This window comes from Stegodyphus dumicola, chromosome X2, assembly GCF_044657685.1.
Source record: "Stegodyphus dumicola isolate Sdum_Otavi_A_Nest chromosome X2, ASM4465768v1".
Lineage (NCBI taxonomy): Eukaryota > Metazoa > Arthropoda > Arachnida > Araneae > Eresidae > Stegodyphus > Stegodyphus dumicola.
In genome coordinates, this window is record NC_140781.1 from 19915247 (window position 1) to 19928801 (window position 13555).

Genomic DNA, 13555 nt, shown 5'->3' on the forward strand with positions numbered 1-13555 from the left:
TGCCGGATAAGGTTTTTTTTTCTCCAGCTTAACTAATTACACAAAAGTTCCTCCATCAGCGAGAGTTGCATTTTAAAATTTCTAATGCAAAAATATCAATATCAAATAAAGTGTTCAGACACTATGCTTTACTTTACTGGCTAATTTAGCCAAGGCAGTTGTACAATGTGTTATGTTGGCTGGTTAGATGTTTATCCAGTGTTTATGAATGCCCTTTAAATTGACAAAAGCAGCTCTACATTTTGTTTCCCCATTTCCCACATTTTGTAACTTTATTATTAATACACAAGCAAAGTATTTATCTAAATTCTCTGTCATTAATAATTTCCTTTATTAAGAGATGCTTCTTAGGTCTCCTATTTTATATTTTAATTTACCTGTTTAAAGGGATATTTAAACATCACTATCAATATTTTGCTGTCTCAATTTATAATTTCTCAGTTGTTTTCAACTAAAGTACTATTCAAATTCAATATAAACAGTCCCTCTTAATGTTAATTCATCCATTCAGATAAAAGTTTATTTAGTATATTCACACAAAAAACACGAAACACGGCGCCCTCTGAATTCATTTTTTCGTTTTATAGTATTCCAACCTAAGATTACAAATTCATTTGGCAGTAGAGTAATTATAGATAATTCTCTCTGCTGTATTGCAAAGGCCACCAATGTTCAGTCTAAATATATTTCATTCCTCGATAATGAACACTTCAAGACAGCGCACAGGGAAAACGCTGATCGAAAATTTTTCTTCGCCATCGATCATAATTTTAAAAAATCAATAAAAGATGCATCTCTTTCTGTAACACATGTATTCAGAAAATAATGTACGGCTTTGAGCGGGGGGGGCAAAACTTGGAGTTCTAGGAACTTAAATCCACCTTTTCTCTGCCATCTATGAGAAGCGGAGTTTGGTGAAAAGAAATCATACAATAGCATATCTTTTGCGCTTTACATCCATTAATTTTGGATAATTCTCATACCTGGTACTCTGGAGTGAAAGTCCTATTCTATAATAGATCACACGCTACTAAACAGGTGATTATCTGTTTCATTTTTTTTTCTTAATTTATTAACGTTGATGAGAATAACCGTATGTTTAGGTTGCCTGGTTTATGGTTTCATCGATCGTTCACCATGACATTTAAAAGGAAAATGTTAAAGCGAAATAAAATAATGAAAGTGTAAAATATTGATGCTGCACAAAAAGAAAAAGGCCCATTTACGAAAACTTTCAAAATGCCTTTTAACTGCAAATACAAAAACTGATGAATTGCTAACCGACAAAGAAGGAATGAGGAAACTTAAAACTTGTAAGAACTGCGAAAATGCAAAAGCTGTTAAACTGATGCAAAAAAGTAATCATTCACTAGGCTTTGACTCGTCTCATCCAGCAAAACAAATGGTATTCTTCAAATGGACTTTTGTAGATAACAAAACACCAAATAAGTCGCCGAATAATTGCAAAAACTCTAAAGTTTCGAATGGCTGGCTCAATAAATTTTCGAGATCAGCATTATGCGTCATTTAAACCAAATTGTGGCATAAATCTCATTCGTAGAAGGTTAGAGGCACTCAAGTTACACGTATCACTAGATGGCACCATAGTGATGAAGGATATCACCTGAATGCGTTCATAGGGCTCGGGCGCAGTTACGAATTTGAGAAATATAGTCTCTAATACGGCTCTCCAATTCTCTGACGAATCAAAGCTCACAAAAGCAATCGCTTATGTCGATGACATCGCGTAGCATATTGTGCTTTACCAGACTTCACTATAAGGTACAAAGTTTTCTTGCCAAATGAGGCACAACCTCAATTTTCTACGGCGCCCTCCTCATTTCCCCATTTGCACAGCGTATCAGAAAACAACAAAGGCTGCTCTTCGAGTTCTTGCATGGTTACCACCTTTACATTTGCTAGTGAAAAGAGAAGCTCCAGTTTCAAATATCATTAGGCTTATCCAAGTATCAAAAACGAAAGATTGCTATGCATTGCCACTATTTACGCAAAGACCTGAAGCAAAAAATATGCATGTATGGAACAATTGAAGTGCACTGATATTGCGGAATACACAGCCAGATTCAAGAGGGAAAAATTCTACTTTCCTCAGAACATACAAGTGCAAGTGTACACGCAGTCTCGGATTAAACGATTCCTTTAACAGGCGAAATCAACAACCCTAGATCCTGTAATATGCTGCATATCGGACGCATGAACAAGAATGAGCATGTATATGGCCACATCGGGTGCATGTATTATGAGTCTTCTTTTACATTCCATTCACCGCATAATGTTGCGAACTCCTTTTTCTAGCCCTCCTGTTATGTACTAGGTCTCAGCCCACAAGAGGATCTTGAAAATCAACTGACTGACGAGCTGTTGAAGCAGATAGTAAACAAGTCCTTGATGAAGAGATCTCAACTCTCTTCACTACATCCCACCCTTGAGTACTCAGGAGCCCATGCTCAAAATATGACAATAGAGACAGCCGTCACAGGCCGCAAGATGTTTATATCCTCTTCAAAGATTGTACCAGAGTTAAGAAGCAGCTCCTCATCAATGAAACAATACTTTTCTTTACATGGTTCTTTCCCTACTTATTTGCACCTTTTCGGGCACAACGCTATAAATCTGTGTATATGTAATAGGTAAAGAACAGCTGATCATTGTGTATTTTGCTATCTACAAAACACCTTAAAAAACCTCTTCACAATCTGGTCAGGGTGGGTTGCTAATTCTAATAGCAGCAGATCTGCCCGAAATAAAATTTGCCTAGTCTTATCATACTGTGCCAATGTCTAATCATGTCAAGTCGTATGCAGCCTGCTCCAAACACGTCCGTAACATTAAGTTGCCCATAGACTAGGAATGTAGCAACATACCTCTTCTATATTCAGCGCTTTTACTCATATTCAACTCTGTACGTAGTTCTGTATTGCCACCCGTAGTTATGTATTCTGTATATTTTAAATTTGTCTATATGTTTATCAATTGCCAATGTGTTATGATCATACTTCCTCCTACATAAGCATATGCATTAACTTGAACAGCTGAAATTTAACAACGTTCATGTCACGCTCTTACGATTTTGTCTTTCCCCTTTTAATTGCTCAAACGGATACGTATGATTAGGTATATTATGTATCTTCGCAAGCCAGCATTTCATCAGAATTCTTATAACTGGCCTAGCACATCATAACCCTTATTTTTCCAACGGAGTAGCATTTAAACTCAACATGGCTAACATTCCGGACAGAGGGCAGCTCTAGTGGAATAGAGTAGTTCGTCCTGGGCTCGATAGATCCTAGTGTATAATCTTTGTTAGTAGATTTTTCCTGTTTTCCCCATATGTAACATAACTGTCAGCCCATTTTTCTTAAAACGTCTTCCATGAAAATATGAGTCATGAAACAGATAATACCAACATAATCCCCAGTTAACCAAACTGACTGTTCATTGTGGAGTTCAAGCAAGGCATTCAATACACCATACTTTAAGGGATGTAGTAAATAGTAAATGCAGAGTATTGAAATATCTCTTATAGCGAGCTATGTTGCATACATGCCAGTCTCATTTCCCATCAATAAGATTTTGCCTGGATACGGTAGTTGCTAAGGTTGTCAATTAACCAGTGTATTCGCAGAGCTGTTTGGAGCCAAAAAGCATTTACAACTCTATACCAGTATTGTGACACTTGTGTTACAAAATGTTACCTTCAAATATTTTTTGATGTTTAGTACTATCTTTAAAGTCCATAAATGATGTTTCATGAAACCGAGGTCCTGTGATACTTGTCTTTGATTGTGGCCAGCATTCAACCTTCCGATAATCTTATTGCGCGTTTTGCCCTGGAAATTTCCCGGATCATCCTTTCTGGAAAAGGAACAGAAATCATTCTTTCAAATTAATAATAATACACGTTAGGATACATGGTTTCAATCCACCTGAATTAATTGAAACTAGTGGCTAAAGTTTTCTATTACTGCAAGTTTTGTAAAAATTACAATTTATCCTCTTAGGTGAGCCAAATAACATTGACATTATCTATCTGCTTGAAATGAACACAGTTATGCAGCTTCATGGACAGGAGTGAGTAAATCCTAGCAGTGATTTATAATATGCTTCAATCATTAGTATCGTCTGTTTACAAGTTACATAAAAAATTTGCCTTAAATAAACAAATTGAATTAAAACCAAGATTTTCATACTATAATCGCTATGCTCCAAATTTTACTTCCTGAAATGTTAAAATTAAGTTACGTTAATATTTGATTGAGTTTCCCTATCATAATATTGTACTTCAACAAAAACTCTATCCTATATGTGTCAAACCCTTCTGCCTGTTGTTGAACATTATTCGACGTGAGAAATTTAAATTTCTTCTTTCAGCTGGTTATACTTTGAATCACTTACTTAAAAGCATTTTCAGATTTAGATGCATTCTATGTATCCGTCAACCATCCAATCTCATTTCTCTCTCCTTGATGATTTACAATTCCTGAGTAACAAACTTTTGATATTTGTTTCTAAGTTCAAAGTTAGTGATGTCAAGCTAGAACTCATTGGAGGACGGACAGGAGATCTATTGTGTTTTCTTATGAAAGCCGGTTCTGCTTTGGTGCCAATGATGGCCGTGTGTTGGTTAGGAGACCAGGTGATCGCCTGCAGGCGACCTGTTTGCGGCCTAGACACACCGGACTTAACACCTGAAATTATGGTCAGGGAAGCAATTTCCTATGACAAAAGGAGCACTGTCGTGGTTATCCTACGCACCCTGCTGCGAATTTGTACGTCATTATCTTGACTAAACCTGTTCTGCTGCCATTCATGAACAGCATTCAATGGGGTGTTTTCCATCAAGATAATGCTTACCCTCATATTGCTGTTGCAGCGCAGCATGCTTTACAGAGTGTTGGCAAATGCCTTGGCCTCCTAGATCACCAGGCCTTTCTCACTCGAGATCGTATGGGACATCACTGAACGAGAACTTCAGCGTCATCCACAATCAGCATTAATCGTCACTGTATTGATCGATCAAGTGCGACAGACATAGAACTCCATTCCTTAAACTGACATCCGGCACCTGTACGACACAATGCATGGACGTCTGCATGCTTGCATTAAAATTTCTAGCGATTATTAATGTACCAGCAATTTAGATTTGAAATGGCTCTTCTCGCACTTGCATTAACCTATGATCTTAAAAATTTAATGAATTAAATATGTTACCTAGACAAATATATTGCCGAAATTTCCTTACTCAGTAATAAAATTGGTGGTGTTGGAACTTTTTTTTCATCAGTGTATTACTGTTTCTTAATCACAAGGCTTAAACGGCTGCACTAGATCTTGTATTTAATCATCAAGACAATGAAGCTTTTCCAAGACTCTGAATAAAACCCAACTGGGTCTTTAAATTACTGGGTCTAGATCGATATTGCCTCGAAAACATAGCACCAGTTCTAATTAACTTTTCATACAGTATAGCTGCTCTTTCATTCAACAGAGTTTCGACATGTTTATTCTCTGTCAAAAGCAACACTACATCAATCGGCGTGGTCTTAACAGCGCCGGTAATTAAACGAAGTACATGGTTCTGAAAAGTCTCTAGTTTTCGGAAGGATTGTTTAAAAATAGTAATAAGTGGTTCACGGCAATACATAAGGAGCGGTAGTATAAAAGCTTTATAAGTATTGTTAAGAGTTGGGCGAGCACATCCCCACAGACAACCATCGAGACGCTTAAGGAGAGAGAGTCTGTTAGAAAATCTTTTATATATATATATATTTAATATGACACTTCCACTTCATCTTATTCTCAAGCACAACCCCAAGATAAGTAAAACTGACAGACATATTTAAACAATGTTTTAAGAAGTAAACAGCAGGTTTAAATTTTGTATGTGCAAGAGAGAAGGTATAAACAGCAGTCTTGTCAAGATTAACTGCCAAGTTATTAGCACTGCGCCAATTCTCCGAAGTTCTAAGAGCAGCGCCAAGGGTCTCCTCAATTACACCCTTCTTCGAATGTGTCCAAAAGACCAAATCATCCACGAATAAAAGGTGGCGAATTTCCTCAACCGAGTTCAAGGCATCAATTAAGTCAAGGATGCAACTTAGTACCGATCCCTGAGGAAGACCAGTCTGCAGGGCAAAACTCTGAGAATTCCAAAACGGACTGTGCAGAGACGCTGGCCAATAAAAGTGATTCCACCTCAACATTTTATTTCCAACACCAAGATCTTTGAGTTTAAGAATTATCTTCTCCTTCCACATCCTATCATATGTTGATCTGAAATCGACATATACAGTCGTCAAAACATTTCTAGCATCAAGAGCATCCTTCACGACTTCAGCAAAATGGGCAGACTGAATATTTGTCGATCGACCCCTACGAAATCCAGTCTATTCGCGTCTTAGTAAACAAAAATGCTTCAAATACCAATTTAACCGTTGCTTGAAATATCCTTTCCCTCACCTTCCGCATCATACATGTAAACGGCATAGGTCTATAATTGACAAATATCTTGCATCTCTATCGTTTTTGAGAACTGGGAAAATCAGCGCTTTCCTCCATTGTATAAGGACCACACCGGTCTCCCAAACATAAATATTCAAGAATATCTGCTTTGAGTAATCACCCAAATTCTTAAAAAATTCAGCGTGTATATAGTCTACTCCCGGAGATTTTCTAATTTTTAGATTTCTTAATGCAGTCTCCAACTCCTATAATACAAAAGAGGAGCCGAAGACATCATGTTATTTATGTTTCATACCAAGCATCTGTCATACATTCAGCAATCTTCTTCAGGAAGTTGGTTTTGCAACAATAATCTGAACCCTAGGGATACCATAAAGGAAAACAAATTTTACGACACCTTCTTCACAACATGCAACGATCCTTTATAATGGGCTGAAGCTATTCCTAATATTTATTAAGAGTTTAGCGCTACAATTCCGAACGATATTGAAAATAACATCATATGGGTAATTTTCCCTGTATATTTCAATCTGCGTAGGGCTCCATTCGCAGAAATTGGAATTTCAAATATTGTAATTTCAAATACATTCCGGGAGCAACCAAGACTGAAGTAGCATTATTTCACGCATACATACAAAATAAATAAAATTAGGATCTGTTGTACATGGTTGTTTGTATGCCATTATTTCTGCTTTCGGCCTCAGGAAAGATATCAGAAAAAATAATCATACAGCGGTTTAGCAATCACATACAGGACACACCAGCGGCCAAGAGGTAAAATCCCCGAATACTGATAGTTCGTTCTTGGGTTCTAATCCCGGCAAACGGGCTTGGTTGTACCGTTTCCGTGGTTTTCTCCATATGCAACATGTATACGAGCCAGTTTTCCTTAAAGTCCTATACGTAGGCATCCCTCGCATTAGGCGTTATCTGCCTTATTAGTGCTGACCTCTCAAGAATAAATTTCCCAGTAAATGAGGTACACATTCGAAAGTTAAGCGGTGTTGTTGGGTTTATGGTTTGATTATCATGTTCTGCGTGTGACGACTGTTTCAACGTTAACGTGTGACTAGCCTGCGACGGTTATTGTTCATAGCCTATTCCAACATTACAATAAGAATGTTCCTAATTCCTGCACGAATGTTATTTGTGAGTAATAAGTTTTTTTTTAACTTGCATTCTAGCAGAGAGTGAGATATAACGCCATCCTGCTGGAGCAAGGATGGCTCATCTACAGAAAGATATGCATATGCATGTGCGAAGAACCTCTCCAGAATATCGGATGCTTGTGTAAGATTGCCTGTGTTAAAGTAGCACTTACCTAACGCTTGGGTACCCACTGATTACTGTGTACCTATTACACGTGTATTAATATCTTTGTACATAGGTTAATGTACTTAGGAAACAGCACGAATAATCCAGTAGCAAAACACTGTACCACACACTACTAATCAAGGGTCTAACTATTAATTCACTATACTAATTAATAATTCTAGCATAACATTGCGAACCTAATATTTCAGTATGTACATGCCTTGTGTATCTAATGATAATGCTTCAAAGGATCATAGTGTACTCAACATATGAGTACACACGTTATGCATGTATGCTACCGTATCCATGCTTTTGCATACACCTTGTAACATGGCAATGTATTATCTAGTGTCTAACATTAATTAGTTTTAACGCCACTGTATTTTAAGTACCGAATCTGTATGTATGTTTATGTATTATTGTATTAGCACAATGACTACGTATGGTTATCTAGATAAAGGTGGACGTGGCACTATACCGATTAACCATATTGGTAGAGGGGTGGCGCCCAAGTCCTCCGTCGCATGTCGCATGTAAGATTGCCTGTAATTGCTCCCTCTTTCCCATTCTCGGAAACATAAAGGCCGGCTATTTACATCGAAAAGATTAAACTCTACCCTATCCCATTTTGATTGTATATCGGTTATAGATGTAGTTGTTGGAGACTATCCTCTAACTAGTAACGACAGGTTTGTTTATTCACAAAAGGATTCACTTCTTTGCAAGTATCGACAAATAGTTAAACAAATCACAGTCAATATGTGTTGCCATTCTCATTACGTAAAATTTCCAGAAAAAAAATTAAAATAATCATTTTTCTTTTGCGTCACAATGAATAAGTTTCCTTGAAGAATCTTTTAATGGTAATACATACAACTCTAATGAATAAAATATGTGCATAATTACTTTCAGCTATTAAAAGGAACGTTCTTTCCAGGAAATGAAAAATGGAAGAAGAGTTTTATGAACCGAAAATTTCCATACTTATCCATATCATTCACAAAATCATCCTGAAATTTTACAGCTGATATTTATTATTTTATTTATCATTATATCTCAATCTAGTTTTCAGTATTTTCTATGGGTCATCTTAAGATCATAATTTTCAATGCTGATTGAGGGCTTTTATCTTTCATATTTATGACTGAGGTTCTACGGCTTTAATCCTAATCCAGTTATCCTAACAAAAATGGAAAAACTAGAATGAACATCAAAGTGCTTTGAATACATATTACTCTATAATACTCATTATTTTTGTTTACATTACTTAAAATTTTTTTTTCGGATATCTACTGACTGTATAATTTTTCAACTCTCTTTTCCCATATGATTATAATTTTGAACTCAGGGTTAGAACCTCAGAACCTAAGCTTAGTGGAGAGAAGTTTATCACTATCATAGTTGTCAACGTAGTATACTTGTATTTTCGTAACAATGCTTGTACGTCATGTTTCGATTCAACAACACGTTGCATATTAATCCCGCGTCTTATGTAATTCCTGTCGTTTAATAAAAGTTAATATCATAATTTTAGTACACTTGAAAGCCCAGCAAAACACGTTATTATCGGCATATTTTGAGGTATAATATGAATATTTTTACCTTCTGGTCTGAAATGTAAAAAATAATTAAAGGTAGCTTATCGAGTATGTTTCCTCCAATGGCACTGTCATTTATGTAACATGCTTTTTGAGGAAAGTATCACACATTACTTTAATCACGTTGCTGCTGGATATATTTCCAGTTAAGCTTTCCTCGCATAAATTGGTTTCACATATGTTTCATGCAAATAATTCAAATCACAAATCGATAAATATTTTCACTGAAGAAATCGATTTCCAGTACGCATAACACTTTAGAACTAAATAACCGAACGCAATGTAACTTTAATTCCTTTAAGTTTCTTACATTGTTTTAAATTTATGTTCTAATACATAGTAAGATTAAGATTCAAAATACTGTATGTGTTTAATTGTGCGCCGTTAGTTAAAACTGTCTAACTTATTTTTTAAATTCTTTTCAGATACATTCGCAAGTAAAGTAGCAGCAATTCAAGATAAATATGCAGACTCGTCGATCGGTAACGTGACAGGCAGTAATGCCGTCAATGTGTTCCTCGGCATCGGCATCGCTTGGTCAATCACTGCCATCGTCCACTACGCACGTGGAACGCAATTTAAAGTGGAACCAGGAAGCCTCGCCTTTTCCGTGACCATGTTCTGCGCCTGCGCATTCATCTCGTGCGTTGTTCTCTTACTAAGGCGCAGTAAAAGAGTAGGAGGAGAACTTGGAGGGCCCCTCAGATTCAAGCTTCCAACTACTATACTCTTTGTCTCGCTCTGGCTGTTTTACGTTATCATGTCCAGCTTGGAAGCCTACGGGTATATTGAAGGCTTCTAAACAGTTACAAATGCTACTACCTTCTCCATTGGCAGCTGTGTTATGTTTAACCACAGGCTTGTGTTACACGTCAGTATAACACTCAGTTCCTTCTTTAGAGCTGGCAGAGATCTGATGTAATTCTATCTAAGACCTGCTGACGGAATAGTTCGTTAGGTTTCCGAACTGCTATGGTTCCTCAGGTTATAAATAACATGGTTATATGGTTTATTTTGCCAGTTCTGTCCTGTGCCAATACCTTAAGAAAACAAATGACGCTCAGCACAAAAATCTTTAGCTGATAAGTGTATTTTTAAATCATTATCCTATGGTGTATACTAATATATTTCATTTCGAATATATTTTTAGTTTCATTGTGTAAAGCACCACGTACCGAAAAGTATTCTCTGCAATTACATTTGTTTGTCACAAGAAGAATTTTCATGTTTTCATAGGTATTTGAGCACTGACTCATGAGTTACATTCGTCAAGTACCTCATGCTCCTTTCTTTTTTCTTAAATATCAGAAAGAAAGAAAAAGAAGAGGTAATGAGAAAATCATGAACTCTTAACTAGGAACGTAAATGTGTTACGAAACAATATCAGAACTCATGTGATACATGTTAAATGTAACGAAAGGAAAATGTTTGATTGAATTTTGATTGAAAGAAAGCTATATATGGTAGCATGATTATATTTTTAATCAAATGGCACTTACTTAAGAGCTAGACATCGTGATTATTTCACGTTGTAAAGATTTTTAGGTTCTTCTATTTCGGCTAAAATTCTTGGAAATGTTAGTATGGATTGTGAAATTGCTCCCTGTACACATAATTAATTCTATATAAATTTTATTGTATTTATATATAATTTAATGCTATCCAGTTCTCCTTAACCTGCGTATGAGCATGAAAGATCCTAACATTTTAATATTTAAGCGTATATCTATATCATTATATAGATAAGTTTCTTAATTTCTGCTGTAGAACAGCTAGCCGAGTAGTAGATAAAGAGTTTTCACTGTATAAATCATGTTCTACTGCATGCGATCGACACGTTCCATGTCATGTTAAAATACCAAAGTCATAAACACTCTTTTTTTCATTTACACATTTACTTTGTGGTTATTCTTCAGATTAACTGCATCTTTCAAAACTAAACTTTACTGTTTAACTTTATGACAAGCTTTCAATATGCAGCATCAGATGATCAACTTGATTTATAACTCAGAAAATGTTATTTTCTTTATAATATTTTAACAAGTGAAAAACAAAGTCTTAATACGAAGCTTATATAACGAGTCAAATTTTTCAGAAGTATCTATTTGTCACTATAATATATTAGCAATGATTTATAAAACATTTGATAAGAGAATATTTTGCACAGATAAACATATATATTGCTAACTGCTTATATTTATACTAATATAAACCTTAGTCTGATTTCTTTACTGCATAGTTTTAAACTGTGAGACTCAAACTGGATTATATTAGTGTTGCAGTAAAGTTAGCAATTATATAAATACAGGGACACATGCATAATATCGCGTATGAATGTATATATATACACACATTGTATATATATGTAATCATACACATATATGCGGTACATATGAATGTACATAAAGAGTTTTAAAATTTTCTTATTAGTCAGCTTAAAATTCAAGATAAACTTATTTATTTTTTGATTATTTAATTTGATATAAATGTATATGTTTGTGTAAATGAAATTTGTTAGTGATTGCAAAACCATTTCTAACCACGTAAAATTTATATAACTAAAGGACTCAATTTACTCTAGCCACTTAAAATTTATATACAAAAACATTAAACTAATTTATTTCGTTTTTGAGAAACAGTTCAAATACTTTACACTTTCTGCAGATATATTTACAATTATACATGTATGAAGCGATATTTTCTTAATTTCTCTCAAATTTCAAAAATAATATAATGAAAGAATCATTCATATAATGTAGAGGCTGCATTAATATTTTGTTCACTTATTAAATTCAGCAGTTAACATTTCCATCATTTTTTTATAGAGGAAATGATGCTCCGATGCTTAATAGGTGTTTCCTGTTTATTGCGATATGTAGTTGTAGATCGACCCTCTTTGGTAGCTTTGAAAAAATTATTTTTTTACAAAATTGCCAATCCATATCTGCTCTAGGTCTATTAATGGCCCCTGAATTTGCTAAAAATATTTTTGTTATTTAGTATGAAGTCTATTTTGTGGCATCCTCTGTAACAGTGCAGTGATTTATAATGCTTGGGCAAAAATAACGTACATTCTATGTTGGCCATGAATATTTTGTCCTAGCACTTGTTATTAGCGCACAAAATATGATAGTCTAATAGCTAATCACTGCACAGTGTCCAAATAAATTGTCCTTCTGAATCACTGCATGAAGTAGTATTCTATCCCCTGCAAACGATTTTCTTTAAAAATTGGAAAAGTTCCGATGAGCTAAGTATAAGTGTATGACACTCTTATTTTTAAATTGATATTTTATTCGTAATAAATGGCGCCAAATTTTATTCACTGTCTTTATTTTCTTTTTTAAGAACTTAACAAATTTTCAATCTTTTATTCGTTTTACTGTTGAACATCTGCTTTGAAGAAAAAAATATTGTACTTTACAAAGAAACATTTCTCTTTTGGCAGTAAAAATTCTAAGTATACTATAGCTGTTACTTCTGAATATTATTTTGCGAAAAGTATCTTAAATGAAGCAAAATTTTTCTTAATATTTTTGTATATATGTCATATGTGTTGATTTAAAACATAATTAGAAGTTCATCAGCGTCTCTCAGATTTACCACATGTCTTGTGAAATCCGTGTGTCTCAATATTAAAATATTAAAAATATGATACATTTTTTGTCAGGTAAAATAATGTGTATGTGATTATTTCATAAGTATGTTCAGTTTTCGAAAATATTTTTCGTACATTTGGAAAGGATACAGCTTTGTATAATAAGGAATGTTGAAAGCTGGGAAATAACGTTTGGGATCTAATGAATTACTACTATAACTTAGACCTCATTATTATGTTAAAATATGCATACCAATGTAAAGTCATTTGTGCTAAAATTCTTTGTTACGGTAGTCGTACTTTATATCATGATGTATGTTGAATTTGTCTATTTAGTAAAAAGGTTTGTTACGCCAGTTTTAACTTGCTCCTTTTATTTCTTGTACAAAAGTTAATGAACATTTTTCACAAAAGATGTGTGTATTTAAATTCCTCATTTAAAAATTCACATAAATCTTCAAATTCACTTCTATTCAATAATCTAATTTGTATTTGAAAAATACCTTTTTATCCAGTAATGAAATGCAATTTTTGGAAGCATGAAATCTTACATGGGGAAACA

The 13555-nt window shown here is 34.6% G+C and overlaps 1 protein-coding gene across 5 annotated transcripts in view; it reads left to right on the top strand.

The window, feature by feature from the left end:
* Positions 1 to 13349, top strand: part of LOC118188525 (sodium/calcium exchanger 3-like) — a 347952-nt gene extending 334603 nt beyond the window's left edge. For all 5 annotated transcript variants that reach the window (XM_085809570.1, XM_085809568.1, XM_085809571.1 and 2 more), the window contains one exon: positions 9821 to 13349. In XM_085809570.1, coding sequence (XP_085665696.1) covers positions 9821 to 10197 — 377 coding nt within the window. In that variant the 3' untranslated portion in view covers positions 10198 to 13349. The remainder of the gene's footprint in view (positions 1 to 9820) is intronic.
* The last annotated feature ends 206 nt before the right edge of the window (positions 13350 to 13555 follow it).